At 32.0% G+C, this 13,046-nt stretch overlaps 1 protein-coding gene across 3 annotated transcripts in view; it reads right to left on the minus strand.

Moving 5' to 3' along the window:
- LOC108756382 (inactive rhomboid protein 1) overlaps positions 1–13,046 on the minus strand; it is a 210,125-nt gene that overhangs the window by 23,230 nt on the left and 173,849 nt on the right. For 2 of the 3 annotated variants that reach the window (XM_018500139.1, XM_018500137.1), the window contains exons 10-11: positions 6,834–7,159; positions 4,738–4,824 (exon numbers count right to left, since the gene is read on the minus strand). In XM_018500139.1, coding sequence (XP_018355641.1) covers positions 4,738–4,824; positions 6,834–7,159 — 413 coding nt within the window. Of the gene's footprint in view, positions 1–4,737; positions 4,825–6,833; positions 7,175–13,046 lie in introns of all 3 variants that reach the window. The other variant, XM_018500138.1, reaches the window with a different exon arrangement.

Genomic DNA, 13,046 nt, shown 5'->3' on the forward strand with positions numbered 1-13,046 from the left:
ACACACACACACACACACACACACACAAAAGCATACAATAATATATTTGAGTTTATTGTAATTTCGTAACAAAGGTATTGTAAAATTACAATAAGAATATTGTATATAATAATAAAATTATATTAAACAGTTTGTTTGTGATTTTACAACCAATTTGGATAAAAACATAAATAATAGAGACCATGAGACCGACCTTATAGGAACGATGCCATCAGAAATGAGCTCAAAGTGGTCATCTAATTAGTTTGACCGAGATGTCGCTTCCCTTCCATGACACCGTTCTTACATGAAAAAACTTTATTCAAGTTTCAATTTACGTCTTCCTATAGCAAAGCATAATGTCAAAGAATAACGGTCTCGATTCTTTGATTATTGTATGTGATTATGTGTGTATGTGTGTAAGCGTATATGAAAGGAATAGATTTCCTCTAGTAAGAGTCATGAGGGGCATCAAGATCTCCTGACTGGAAAATTTCGAGTCCCTTTAAACGCCGCCATTTGCAGATACTTTCGATGTGGTAGTGAATCTGTGAATTGGTGTGAGTAACTGTTTCATGGTGTAGAAGGCGTGAATGCGAAATCGGACTGTCAACTATGATGGAATTGTGCTGTTTCCGGCCGGTACCCGACACCCGGCAATGGCGTTCTTCCGCTCTTATGTCTTAACTTTTACTAGAGGAACTCTAGAGTTTTTATGATTCGAACGCTGCCTATTGAACACCGCCAATACTAATTCAGAAATCTGATTTTGGTCACATTTCTAATAGCCTAGTTTATCTTCTGGTCTTCTTCATGGATGGAAAAACTTTCACTTTTGTTGTGATTTCACAATAGAAATTTCTAACAGTGTACATAATAGGATCTTGCTTTTCATTTAATTTACATGTAATTGATTTTGTTATCTTCATGACACTTAGGGAAACATTATTTTCGATTTGTTAAATTAGTCATTAGAAAATATGATATTTGGGTTATTTTTTGAACTAACTGTTAAAATGCTTTTTATTAGCTTCCGAAGCTGTAATTAACCCTAGAACACCTTCCAAAAAATTTTGAAAACACCAATTCTAGAAAACATATCTAGAAGACCCATTATAACTTTGATTAGCTATAACTACAGTTCAGATTAATACTTATACTCTCTTTTTTATTTTAAAGCTCTGACATTTAGGAATATAGATATTTGTAGATTGTACGTATAATACCATAAGTTTTATATTTTGAGATATAAAACAAAACTTTCCCTTTTCTTTTTTTTGTATATGAAGCAATAAGAGAAATTTCAATTGGATGTGGAAGACCCACGTATGTGTTCTAGAGTTAATTTTAACTTATTAAAATTTGATATAGTTTGATGACTTAATATTTTAAAGATAACTGTATTTAATTTTCCGTTGGAGAACTTAATTAGGAATTAGAGAAAGGAACTCTCATCTAGAGAATACAGAATCTCAGGAGATGTAACGTAAAATAGTGTCTAATTGACTCTTGCTTCTCTCTATTTAAGATCATTGTACAGTGCAGTGCATTAATTCGTTGAGTCATAGTAGCGGCCCAACTTAACAAAAATAAGAAAATGCAGTACTAAAAACTTGATACAAAATTTTGAAAAAATTCTTAGAGTTCTATGAGAAGAAAATAAATGATTTTTGTCTCTTGCAGTTTTTCTGTAAAGTTGATAGTATTTAAGTAAAAAATAAACGTTGATAAGTCGAGTCGCTACTATAACTCAGCGAATTAATGCACTGTACCGTATATGGCGAAGAGTCATACCCTTTTCGAAGTGTCCCTGTCTAGCAAAATACAGCGGATCTAGACTAGACGAGGTTGATAAATAATCTATCTCAAATGAGGCTAGCAACCTATCAGAGATAAAATCAAATTCTGTTCATAGAACCACGCATAATCTCGGAACTGGACTATCTATAAAGGAAAAGACCCAGCAGAAGAAAAAATCGACTCAAATCAATACTATTAGACTTGCTACATGAAACGTAAGATTTTGGACGCGAATGATCAAGAAATTATTATGGAAATCAAAGAAAATAACATAAACATCTGCTGTCTCTTAGAAACTAACAGAAAAAGAAAAGGTAGACGAATAATGGATGACTTTATCTTTATATATATAATGAAAAAGAAAAACAATAAATAGCAATAACAGAGGTGGGATGCTTCTACGAAAGCATCTGCAGCCGTTCATAGATGAGGTAAAGTATGTAAGTCTAAGAATTTTGCCAGAGATCAAGTCAGACTTGATGTGCAGAGTAAACCGCTACACATTCTTAATGTCTATGCTCTCGATATCACCAAAACCAGGGAACAAATAAATGTTGTTCTATGAAGGCTAACTAAATCTAATACCTAACAAATGCAGCGTTGTTATATTGGATCTGAACGTATCAGCAGTGTTGCAATGGGAATAAAGCAAAAATTTAATAAGGAACCCCATAACATGTGCACGATAACAGCAATTTACTGGTAGACTTACAGATACTGATATCCAAAACAGATTGCGAATCAATAACACATTTTTCCATAAACTACAACATAAATACACATTCGAGAATTTTCAGAGTAGAAAGTCTATCATCGATTATGGCGATATAATTAACTGGTTGCGCCAATGCGCCAAGTATTGGATGTTAGATCACTCAACTTCACCGACAATGGTCATAGAATGATTCTTCACTAAGTGAGGATGACTATTACATTAAAACCAAGCCATTCCTCGAAGTACATCGAGAAATTTAACACAGAGTTCCTTGCAGATGAATCCACATAAGAGCTGTATTGTAGAAGACTAAAAGAAAAAGTAAAAGAAAATTGTATAGAAAAAGATGACGATGTAGACACAGCATGGAAAAATTAAAGATAATATAATGAATGTCGCTTGTGAAGGAAATCGGGAAAAAAAAAGTACAGGCGTTATTGAAACGAAGGAACGCTACACCATGATTTATTGACAAAGTAAAAGAAATCGCCAAGAGGAAAAAAGAAGCATATTTACATTACTTAAGAATCAGAAGCCGAGAAGAACGGGAGAAATATGTACGAGTATGAAATGAAACATATGCAGAAATAAGAAGGTTAAAAGATTAATATTGACAATAATTTACGAAAGATATATGGAAAAAGCGCTAAAAAAAAGATATAGAAAATGCTCAAGAACAGAAAAGTTCATTAGAGATGTAAAAGATACGGTATAAATAACCTCTATAAATAAAGAAGAATGATTATAGCCTATTTTAAAGATCTTTACAAAGATAATGATATTACGCAAAGTCTATAGATATTAGAAATAAGGGGGAGAGGATACCTCCCAACCTAAGACATAGGACAGTTGACACAGGCTAGAAAAAGACTAAAGAATAAAAAAGCATCAGGAATTGGTAACATCTCTAATGAACTTTTGAAATATGGCGATATAATATAATACTGACAGAAGAAACAGGATGGCTATTTAATGTAATAATAACAACAGGAATCTATTTCGGAAAAATGGAAGACTAGTTTTACGATCCCAATTTTTAAAAAAAGATACTATGCCAGATTTGGGTAACTATTGAGATATGACGCTGTTGAGTTCAGACCAGAAATTGTTCAGCACAATTCTATTAGAGCAATTAAGACCGAAGATCGGTATAAGTGAGGAACAACAAAGAACAAGGATTTAGGCAAAATAGATCCACGATAGATATTTTTTGTGCGTCAAGTAGTCGAAAAAGCAATCGAATAGTCAAGATCAGCCTATCTATGTTTTGTAGACAAAAGCTTTCAATTGGGTTAGTCTATTGGACGTCGTGGAAATTCTCGAGCTTTATTATTCGTTTATCTCAGCATCTTGCGCAACCCTTTTTCCGCACAAATCTCTTTTGCACCCAAACCAATAAACCGATGAGTTGTGTCTGAGCAAAAGTCAGATAAAAGATCATAGAAGACATCACTTTTCCCGGATATCGAATGGGGGAACAAATTACTGATAACATGTTATGCTACACTGGCGATGCTATTCTTATAGCTGAAGAAAAAGATGATCTGCAACGCATGCTACACACTCTCGTGAACACTGCAAAGAAATACAATATAAAGATATCCACATCTAAAATCAAATCCATAGTAAGAAACTACAAGCTGAAGGTCAAAAGAAATATGATTGAAGAACACAATGAGCTTCAACTATCTAGGCGTCAACATCTTTAGCAGTCGAAACTATAAGAGGATGGTAAGCAGCAACCATCCAAGGGAGTAAGATATCAGGAGCGCTAAAGGATACGATAAGAATCAACAACTAACAACAGAAAGCAAGGTTCGAGTGTACAAGACAATTATCGAATGAATATTAACATATGGAGCTGAAACACGCGCCGAAACAGAGGACAAAGCAATTCAGTCATATCACAGAAATATAAGTATTCGACGAATAATAATCAGAAAGACCAAAAGGGACAGAATAAGAAATAAAGAGATTAGAGAAAAATGCGGAATATTAAACATTGTCAAATTCATCAGAGATCGGAAAAGGGAATAAAACCATATCGAGGGGGCTGATGACACACGCTTAATAAAGATAGCGAGAAACTACAAGCTACTAAACAAATGGCCCCTTGAAGGACCGCTGAAGAGAAGGGCTGAGAGCTGGAAGTCATTGTTAATAGAGAATCCAGAATACGACGCGTAAAAAAAAAAAACAGGCAATGCCTATAATAAAAGGAGAAGAAGGAACAGAACTCTCACCTGGAAATATAGTGGTCCCTCGTGATCGAACGGGGTCGCCTGACTTGTCCGTCGACCGTCGTCCTGTCATCCTTTTGTTGTGCGAACCTATACAAAGAAAGTACTTAATGTCTTACTATTCAAAAATTCAAAAATCTAACAATTCTAATTTCTTTCTAAAAAATTTCTAAAAGATTATAGAATTTTGAAGGTCGATGGAAAACACAATGGAGACATCTATCGAAAACGAATTTCAACCAAATTACATAAAAGAAAATCGCAATTGCGATATTTTTAGTGTTTATATAATTAGGAAAATCGCCCGCGCAGGTCCGTACAAAACAATTTTTTTTTGAAAAAAAAAAAAATAAAAATTCGTTTGGATATCTGCACTATGCAATCGAGATGCAGATAATTTGATTAATTGTAATATTTTAAAAACCAAATTGTAAAATTCGGTTCTATACGAATCTTCGTAATTTTTTATAAAAATAAGAAGTCGAAGAAGTCTCATGACAATATTCTTTTTACGAGAAAATATAGTTGAATTCGATTATATCTGTAATATCGCGAGTAAAAAATAAATAATTTTATTTATTATAATAGTTTTAAAAGCCAAATTTCAAATTCCAACACTGTAGAAATTTTTAAATCTTTATAAAAAAAAAGAAGTTAAAAGAGTCCTATAACAAAGTCGAGCGACGCCAAGTGCATAAAAATATAAAACGAACCACTTGACCGCTTAACGCGTGAACGTCATTGCGTATATGTTCGTGCCGTTGTCAAATTCGAGACGCTACTACTAGCTTTATCCGGAATTTTGATATCGAAAAATTTTTCGATGAAAATTACTCGGAAACTGCAATAAAAAATCTGACATTTTTATTATAATGTCAGCGCGATCTTTCGATTGCGATTAATTTGAAAATTGATGCAGCCAATCCCGAGATATCGAGTCTGTAAAAAGTACCATTTCAGAAATTGAAGAAACAAGTTTTTTCAAATACATAGATAAACCCATATATATGTAAAGTGTTTTGTCCGTTAAGCTGCTTTCACACAATGCCTTCATATAACATTATATTAAATTAGCAACGAAAATGAACATTAATGCGCATTCATTCATTCATTCGATGGCCCAACATCCCAAAATCGAGACAGGGCCTATACTTTTTGTATGTATGCCCGTAGTGCGCAAGTTGTACACAAACGTAACTCACAATTTAATGTCGGTTTCGAACTGCAGTTTAAGAGGTTTTCTTGGCAATAAATATTCTTGCTGGTTTACCAGACCGCCGAAGAGGGGCTACGAGCACGTGAAAATTTCTTAGATCTACCGAGGATCGAACTCGAGTCCTTTAATATCGTAGATTCACGCGCTGTTCATCATGCTACTCCATTAATACATGTGTAATATTTATTTATGTACACGAGACAGATAAACAGAAATAGAGAGAGAGAGAGGGGGGGAGGGAGGAGGGGGGGGATTGTAGGAGAACGAGTGTAAAAGACAGAAAATGAGAGCAAGAAGAGTACGCGAAAAGGCGAGGGAAAGTGAAGGCAAAAGAGGAGAGAATACGAGAAAGGAAAAAAGAAAGAGAAAAAAAATGGAAGGGAGAGAGATATTTGACGTGTATTTTATGCACTATAGGTGTATTTTTTTTAAGGAGGTTTTTTTATAGTTTTCACTGCTTTTTGTAAATTTTTTTAAATATAATAATATGAAATTTAATTTAAAAAATAAAGAGATAATAATAATAATTTATATTTATTGTATATTAAATTAATAATATATAAAAATAAAAAACAATTATAGTTACTTTCAGTCTATCTTATATGTCTTGCGTGATAAAATACTTGGCTAATAGCATTTATTTCATACCTATTTTTGAGAAGAAGAATGTAATATTCGATACCTTTTTTATGTACTTGACGTATATTTTTTTTTTAAAAAGGTTTTTTAGGATATTTCTTTTACGAGACAAAATAAGGTAAAATACAGATATGTATATCGTGAATGAGATAGATATAATTGGCCCATCACTACCAACTCTTAAATTACTGATGTTTTTAAATATCTGACATATTGCAGAATTCCTTAATCTCATAAGACCTACCCAACTAACTCCTCGGTACTAATCCTCTCGCGATCCTGTGTAGTGTCGAGAATATTTATTATTTTAACGCCGACCTCTTCATCCTTGACCAGTCCTTGACTGGGAGTCTGATCGATTTGTGTCTGCGATTGTTGAGATGATGGCGGAAGCGGAAGGGGCGGTGGTGGCGGCGGGGGCCTCTCAAAGAAGGACTCGTCTTCGTCCTGGCCGCTGTCAGGCCTGTCCTCGGGATCTGTCCTCGACAGATATGCGATCGTGCTCGGCGGGAAGCTGCGTGATTCCGGACGTGATTGCGAGCGCTCGCGAGGACGCTGCCTTGTCAACGACTGAGAACACACGTACTTCGATTAAACAAGATCGCGATATTCGTATTTTCGAAAATTGTCTAGATACTTTCATCAAAAGTACCAATTTCCTTACATTTCTCTTATCAGTGATAACGATCACAAAAGAATTTCTCGCGAATGCAGGGGAAAAATGATGTTAGGGTGACCAGATCTAATCTAGGTAAACTAAGACATTCCTGATTAAAAAGTGGTACAAAGGTAGGACACTAAGCCTTAAAAGTAGAACAAAAAACAGGACATTTTAGGTTAAATTGTAGTATAGAATAAGTAGTATATTTAAATTTAAAAGTAGGAGAAAAAGAATACATTTAAAATCCTAAGAATGATAAAAACATGTATTTAGTATTTGCAAAAAAAAACGGCTTTAATATATATAATATAATAATACCTAATAATTTTCAAATATTTTATCACAGATACAATAATGATCTAGTGATTAGCTTACTATGTAGTTCATGTGCGATAACTTCCGGTCCCCTCGCTTTTTCTCAAAATGAGTACCAAAAAGAGTACACCCCGAACACGCTGAAAACCCGGCTGGACGTCTCCAGACGCTTTAAAAAAGAATACATATTCGGGAAAAACCAGAAAAAACGTCTGGTCACCCTAGATGTTGTATTAACATATATGCCATACTCTTGTCTTAATAAAATGTTATTTGTTTCATTATTGTTATTAGAAATTAACAAGATTATTTTTAGACTGTTATTAGCTAATGCTGTTAATTTTATATAGAGACTAAATAGATTCTAAAGACAAAAAATGAGCAACACAAATTGGAAAAAATAAAGGGTCTAGTAGAACAAGTATAATAAAATTGCTCCTAAAAATCATTTAACAAAATAGCTATATCTAAAGTAGCTTATAGTGAGTAAATACGTTATGTAGTTTTCCAACTTTCTAAAGCTCCCTTTAAATTGCTATAAGATTGAGTTAAAAAAATTAAAATAGTTAGGCATACCTCACAATTGATTAGACATGAAACTATTATAAAAGCAAATAAAAGAGTAATTTCAAGTAAATATCATATATTTTTTTCGGATATCTGTGTAATTTATTAATGCATAAAAAAATTAATTAATGCTTAAAAGTAGATTTTTTATGAACCTTTCGAGTTACCTTTTTAAAAAATTTTGAGAATAAACAGTTATAATGCTAAATTGAACCGATGATAACAAATCTAATTAAATAAAAGAAATCTTATTATCGGTCAAAGCGGATTTTTCTAGTGCTTACATATTTCGGTATGAATTTATATGTATATATAACTACGCAATTTTGCAAACCGCGCGCCGAAGTTTTGTTTAGTCTTAAAATCTGAGATTTATTAGTGAGTGGTATGGTATAATAAAAAATAAATTTTATTTAAAAATAAAGTTTATTCTTTATCGATAAATCTCAGGTGTCTACCGAAGAAACTAAATAATCTCCGCTAACTCGATTTCACAACTAACAAGCCTGATTTCTTAAATGTTGATAGTTCAACAGGATGGTTGAGGCACGCAAACTGTCTTATGATAACGTTAAGAGAAGCAAACTGTTAGAAATCGACGTTCAAAGTTTCGTGGTAATTGCTAACTGCGCTACATCCTAGTTATGGTCTCGATACCACTAATAAACTGTCAGAGCTGTCGAAAGCACACTCACACGCTGTTCAACCGATCGTCCATTCGCTGACACCTACTACTGCCTGCTACCAGTCAGTAGTAAGTAAGTACAAACCAGTTGCACTCGTGTCTGACCATGCACTTCCCGTCATCCCGAAACTTTGTAAAACTATAGCAGTATTAAACGGCAATTTAAGTTCTCAACTTTCTCCGATGTATTGTTTCTTCGACTGTTAGATATGTCTTCTGACTAACGAGATGACGTCTTTGTAGGGCAAATCTATGCGTATATATATATGATGCCGTAAAATAAGCTAATAAAAATGTTATCAATGCATAGAAAGAATGACTTTTTTGCGCGCTTCTTATCGCGCTGACTTCAAATTAGCTTTGAAAATTTATTATTTTTGATATACAATTATAAAGAGTCCAATTATTTCTTGTTACTCTTAAGAATGACTTTGTTGAAACATATAAAAATTAAATATTATTAAATGTTTGTTAATTTAATTTGTGATATTACGTACTCCAGCTTCAGTTTACGACTGTTTCAAGACTAATAAATAATCAGTGCGTAATTTGTTTAAACTGGAAATTATTAAGATTCACATAAAAATATTATTATCCATTTTGACCAAATATAACCTTCTTTGCCTATTTGTGTTAAATATTTGTTGTTTTATTTTGAATTATTATTATAAAAATTATATTAAATAGAAATAAGAAAATAAATATATGGAAAAAATTGTTTTACTGAGGTATTTAAAAGTTTATCAAGATATAGATCTAAAAATAATTATGTTGGACTATCAAAATAATTATGTAGCGTGCTCAAACATGATGATGTAAAAGTTTGAACATTCTAGCAAATTTGTGAACGTAGAATATAATTATTTAAGTGGTCCGACATTATTTTTAGATCTATATTTAGATAAACTTTTAGATACTTCAGTAAAATCATTTTTTTTTCATTTTTTCATAAATTTTAAGCCAATTTCCTTTTGAAATCTTTTTATAAACAATTTAAAAAAAATTGATATCGAATCGATAATGAAAGATCAAAGGCTTTCAATTTTCAAAAATATTGTGGCACATTTTTCAAAATACATCGTTCAATTGCGAGAGTAACGATTAATGACCGAGAACCATGCCACGACAATCCGATCGGAAGGGCTTGATACAAAGCAATAAACAGAACGAATGTTAATTCCCGCAAGCCGTGCACGAAATTAAATTCCGTTGAATTTCACAGAGGCATAGTCCCTTTCGAAATTTTTCCGTTTTAATAGGTCCACTATTATAAAAAAAAAAAACAACTTACATTTACATTCTTTCAATGTCAAATATCTCAAAATGTATAAATTCTTTAATAAATAAAAGTATAAAATATTTATATCGATATTAAAAGATAAATTCAATATTATTATATACGTGATTACATTATTGTCTCGTTATTAGTATTCCAATTTTATGACACATTTTTTTATTTATTTGTTATAAAAAGAATACCTAATAATATTCATCAGATTTTAATAATTAAATCGAAATTTTATTTTTGTTTTTATTTTCATTAATTCCTAAAAGTGATACAAAGTGACACTTGATAGAAAGTCAATTATGTGAAACTTAAAAAACTTTTTTATTTATTAAAGTTAAATTAAATCCCATCCGAATGGAATGATAAGACTGTGAAGTTTTTAGTGAAAATTGTTGAAAAGAAGTCGAGGAAATTACTTTTTAAAAGATCTGATTTGACGGTAATGATCGGCAATAATTCGAGACCTGATTAATTCGAACCGACGATATTATTAGATTACATTATTGGCTCACCAATGATATCGATCAACGATGATGGTAAACGTGTAATAAGCATTCACTGGAAAATCCATCATTTTGCGAGCATATAATTAAACTCAGATCTGCATAATCCGGCATTAACGACTACGTCGGCAGATGCGACCACGCAGTTGCTACTTCGAAATACATGCAGATAGTGCATGTATTAAGCATTATATCCATCTTGACGTTTCTATTAGGTTTATAGAGATGTTAAAATTTACAGAATAAAAAACATCAATACTCATATATTTTTCACATATACCTAATCGAAAGCTTTTTAAAAGTATCACTAACAAGGAACCCAAAAATTTATAAAAATCTGAAACTTTATAGAAATAAAATACATATGAAACTAATTATAATAATTTTTTGTCTTGTCCATAAACATTTAGAATAGAAACACTCCTCAAAGGTCTGATTTTTTTTATATTCCTATTGATATCTCTGAAATTGTGTAAAGATAGAGGTTATCTATAGATCTAAGATAAATTTATATAGATATTGAAAAAATATTAAGTACAAAAGTTCATAGTTCTCCATATTATAAAACAATAAAAGTTTTTAAAAATATTTCATCACTATTTTGTTATGCCGATTTTGCAAAGCGCTTGCAAGAATAAATATTTATAACATATGATGAAAATGATTTCATGTGCTAATCTTGCAAAACGCTATATTACAGTATTTATAATATATATTACAGTAAGAACTTAAATAAATTTTAACATTATATTTTATCTACAACGAATATCTATTATTTGCTGTATGTTTCAAATATTTTAATGTTATTATATTATTATACATAATTTTGATATAACATATAATTTATATAAAATTATTATAGTCGATACCTATAACCAAATAATGAATAGTTTAATTGAATAATTAATTAAAATTTTCCATGTAAAGTAGATCGCCTGGCAACTGCAAGGTAATAACCCAACAGTTGCCTAAAAGATTTGGAAATCAATCTTCCGCTACCGGGAAATGCAAAAATGCATTCTATACAGAAATATTAAGTTTGTATTAAAAACGATTGGGAAATTAGAATACAACGAAAAAACGTGATGATTCTATTATTTGTTGCGACCGATTTCGTGTATTGTAACAGATTCGGAAATTGCCAAATGCGATCGATCAGCATCGACTGCAAATTTGAATAAAACGATCACCGGAAATAGCTTAATCAGCTCAGCAAAGTGCGATTTGCAATCAACAAATCGAACGCTATACAGGGTGCTAGTTAAGTATGTTGCCATACTCAACAGAGTGATTCTTTGGTTTATTTCAAGTAAAAAAGACCATATAAACATATCCCATCCTAAATGGCTTAGTTTCCGAAATACAGATGAATGTTCGCAAATGTTTGACGAAACGGTAAATTGTGTTGAAGATATCATGCTGCATAAATATGCCTTGCTTCACGTGAGTTACACATATTCGTACAACCATAAACAAAATGACGAAGTCAAAGTCAAAGCCTCCCAGATTACCAGACTTAAATCCTTTAGATTATTTCCTTTGGGGGCAAAATCTGAAATCATTGGTCTATACCTCAATTGAGAATGATTTGAGGAATCGAATAGTTGCTGCATGCGAGGCAATATGTAACCTGGTATCTTTGAGCGTGTACATCAATCTTTGAGAAGAAGGTTCAATGGATGAATTATGGCGCAAGGTGGACCTTTCAACAATTCATCTAATTGTTTTATTTTATCAGAAGAACTGTGTGAAGTCTTTTTGTTTTTCTGTTTTTGACTAGTTTTTGACTAGTTCAAGCTGTATTTCTTTCAAATAAATAAATTATTACTACACATTAAAATTTTTTTATTTCGGTATCTAAGCCATTTAGGACACATGTTTATATGAACTTTTTTTACTTGAAATAAACTAAAGAATCGCTCTGTTGAGTATGGCAACATACTTAACTAACACCCTGTATAGTGCTACGATGAAGACGAACAGAGTCGCATTATCTACTGTTATCCGACACTCGAGTAAACATAACGCACGAGTTGCTAGATACGCGAAGTAACGTGAGTTCGATAAAACTGTGAGCGTTACCATCGATAAAAATACCTCTGTAAAAATCATAATATAACATTAGTAAAATATAACTGTGAAACGCAAACCTTAATCTTTTGTAAGATATAATTGTAATTTCGATATCTGATTTAAAATTAAATGAAAAACAGTGGCTTATTTCTCGATCCTGTTCTGGGAACTCACCACCTGTACCCTCTAGCACCCAAGAATGTACACACACACACACACACGCGCGCGCGCGCGCGCACACAAATATATTACATATATATGTTACATTACAACAAATATATATATATATATATGTTGTATGTATATATATATATATATTTGTTTATATATATATATATGTTGTATGTATATATATATATTTGTTT

The sequence above is a fragment of the Trachymyrmex septentrionalis genome, unplaced genomic scaffold (assembly GCF_001594115.1).
Source record: "Trachymyrmex septentrionalis isolate Tsep2-gDNA-1 unplaced genomic scaffold, Tsep1.0 scaffold126, whole genome shotgun sequence".
Classification (NCBI taxonomy): Eukaryota; Metazoa; Arthropoda; class Insecta; order Hymenoptera; family Formicidae; genus Trachymyrmex; species Trachymyrmex septentrionalis.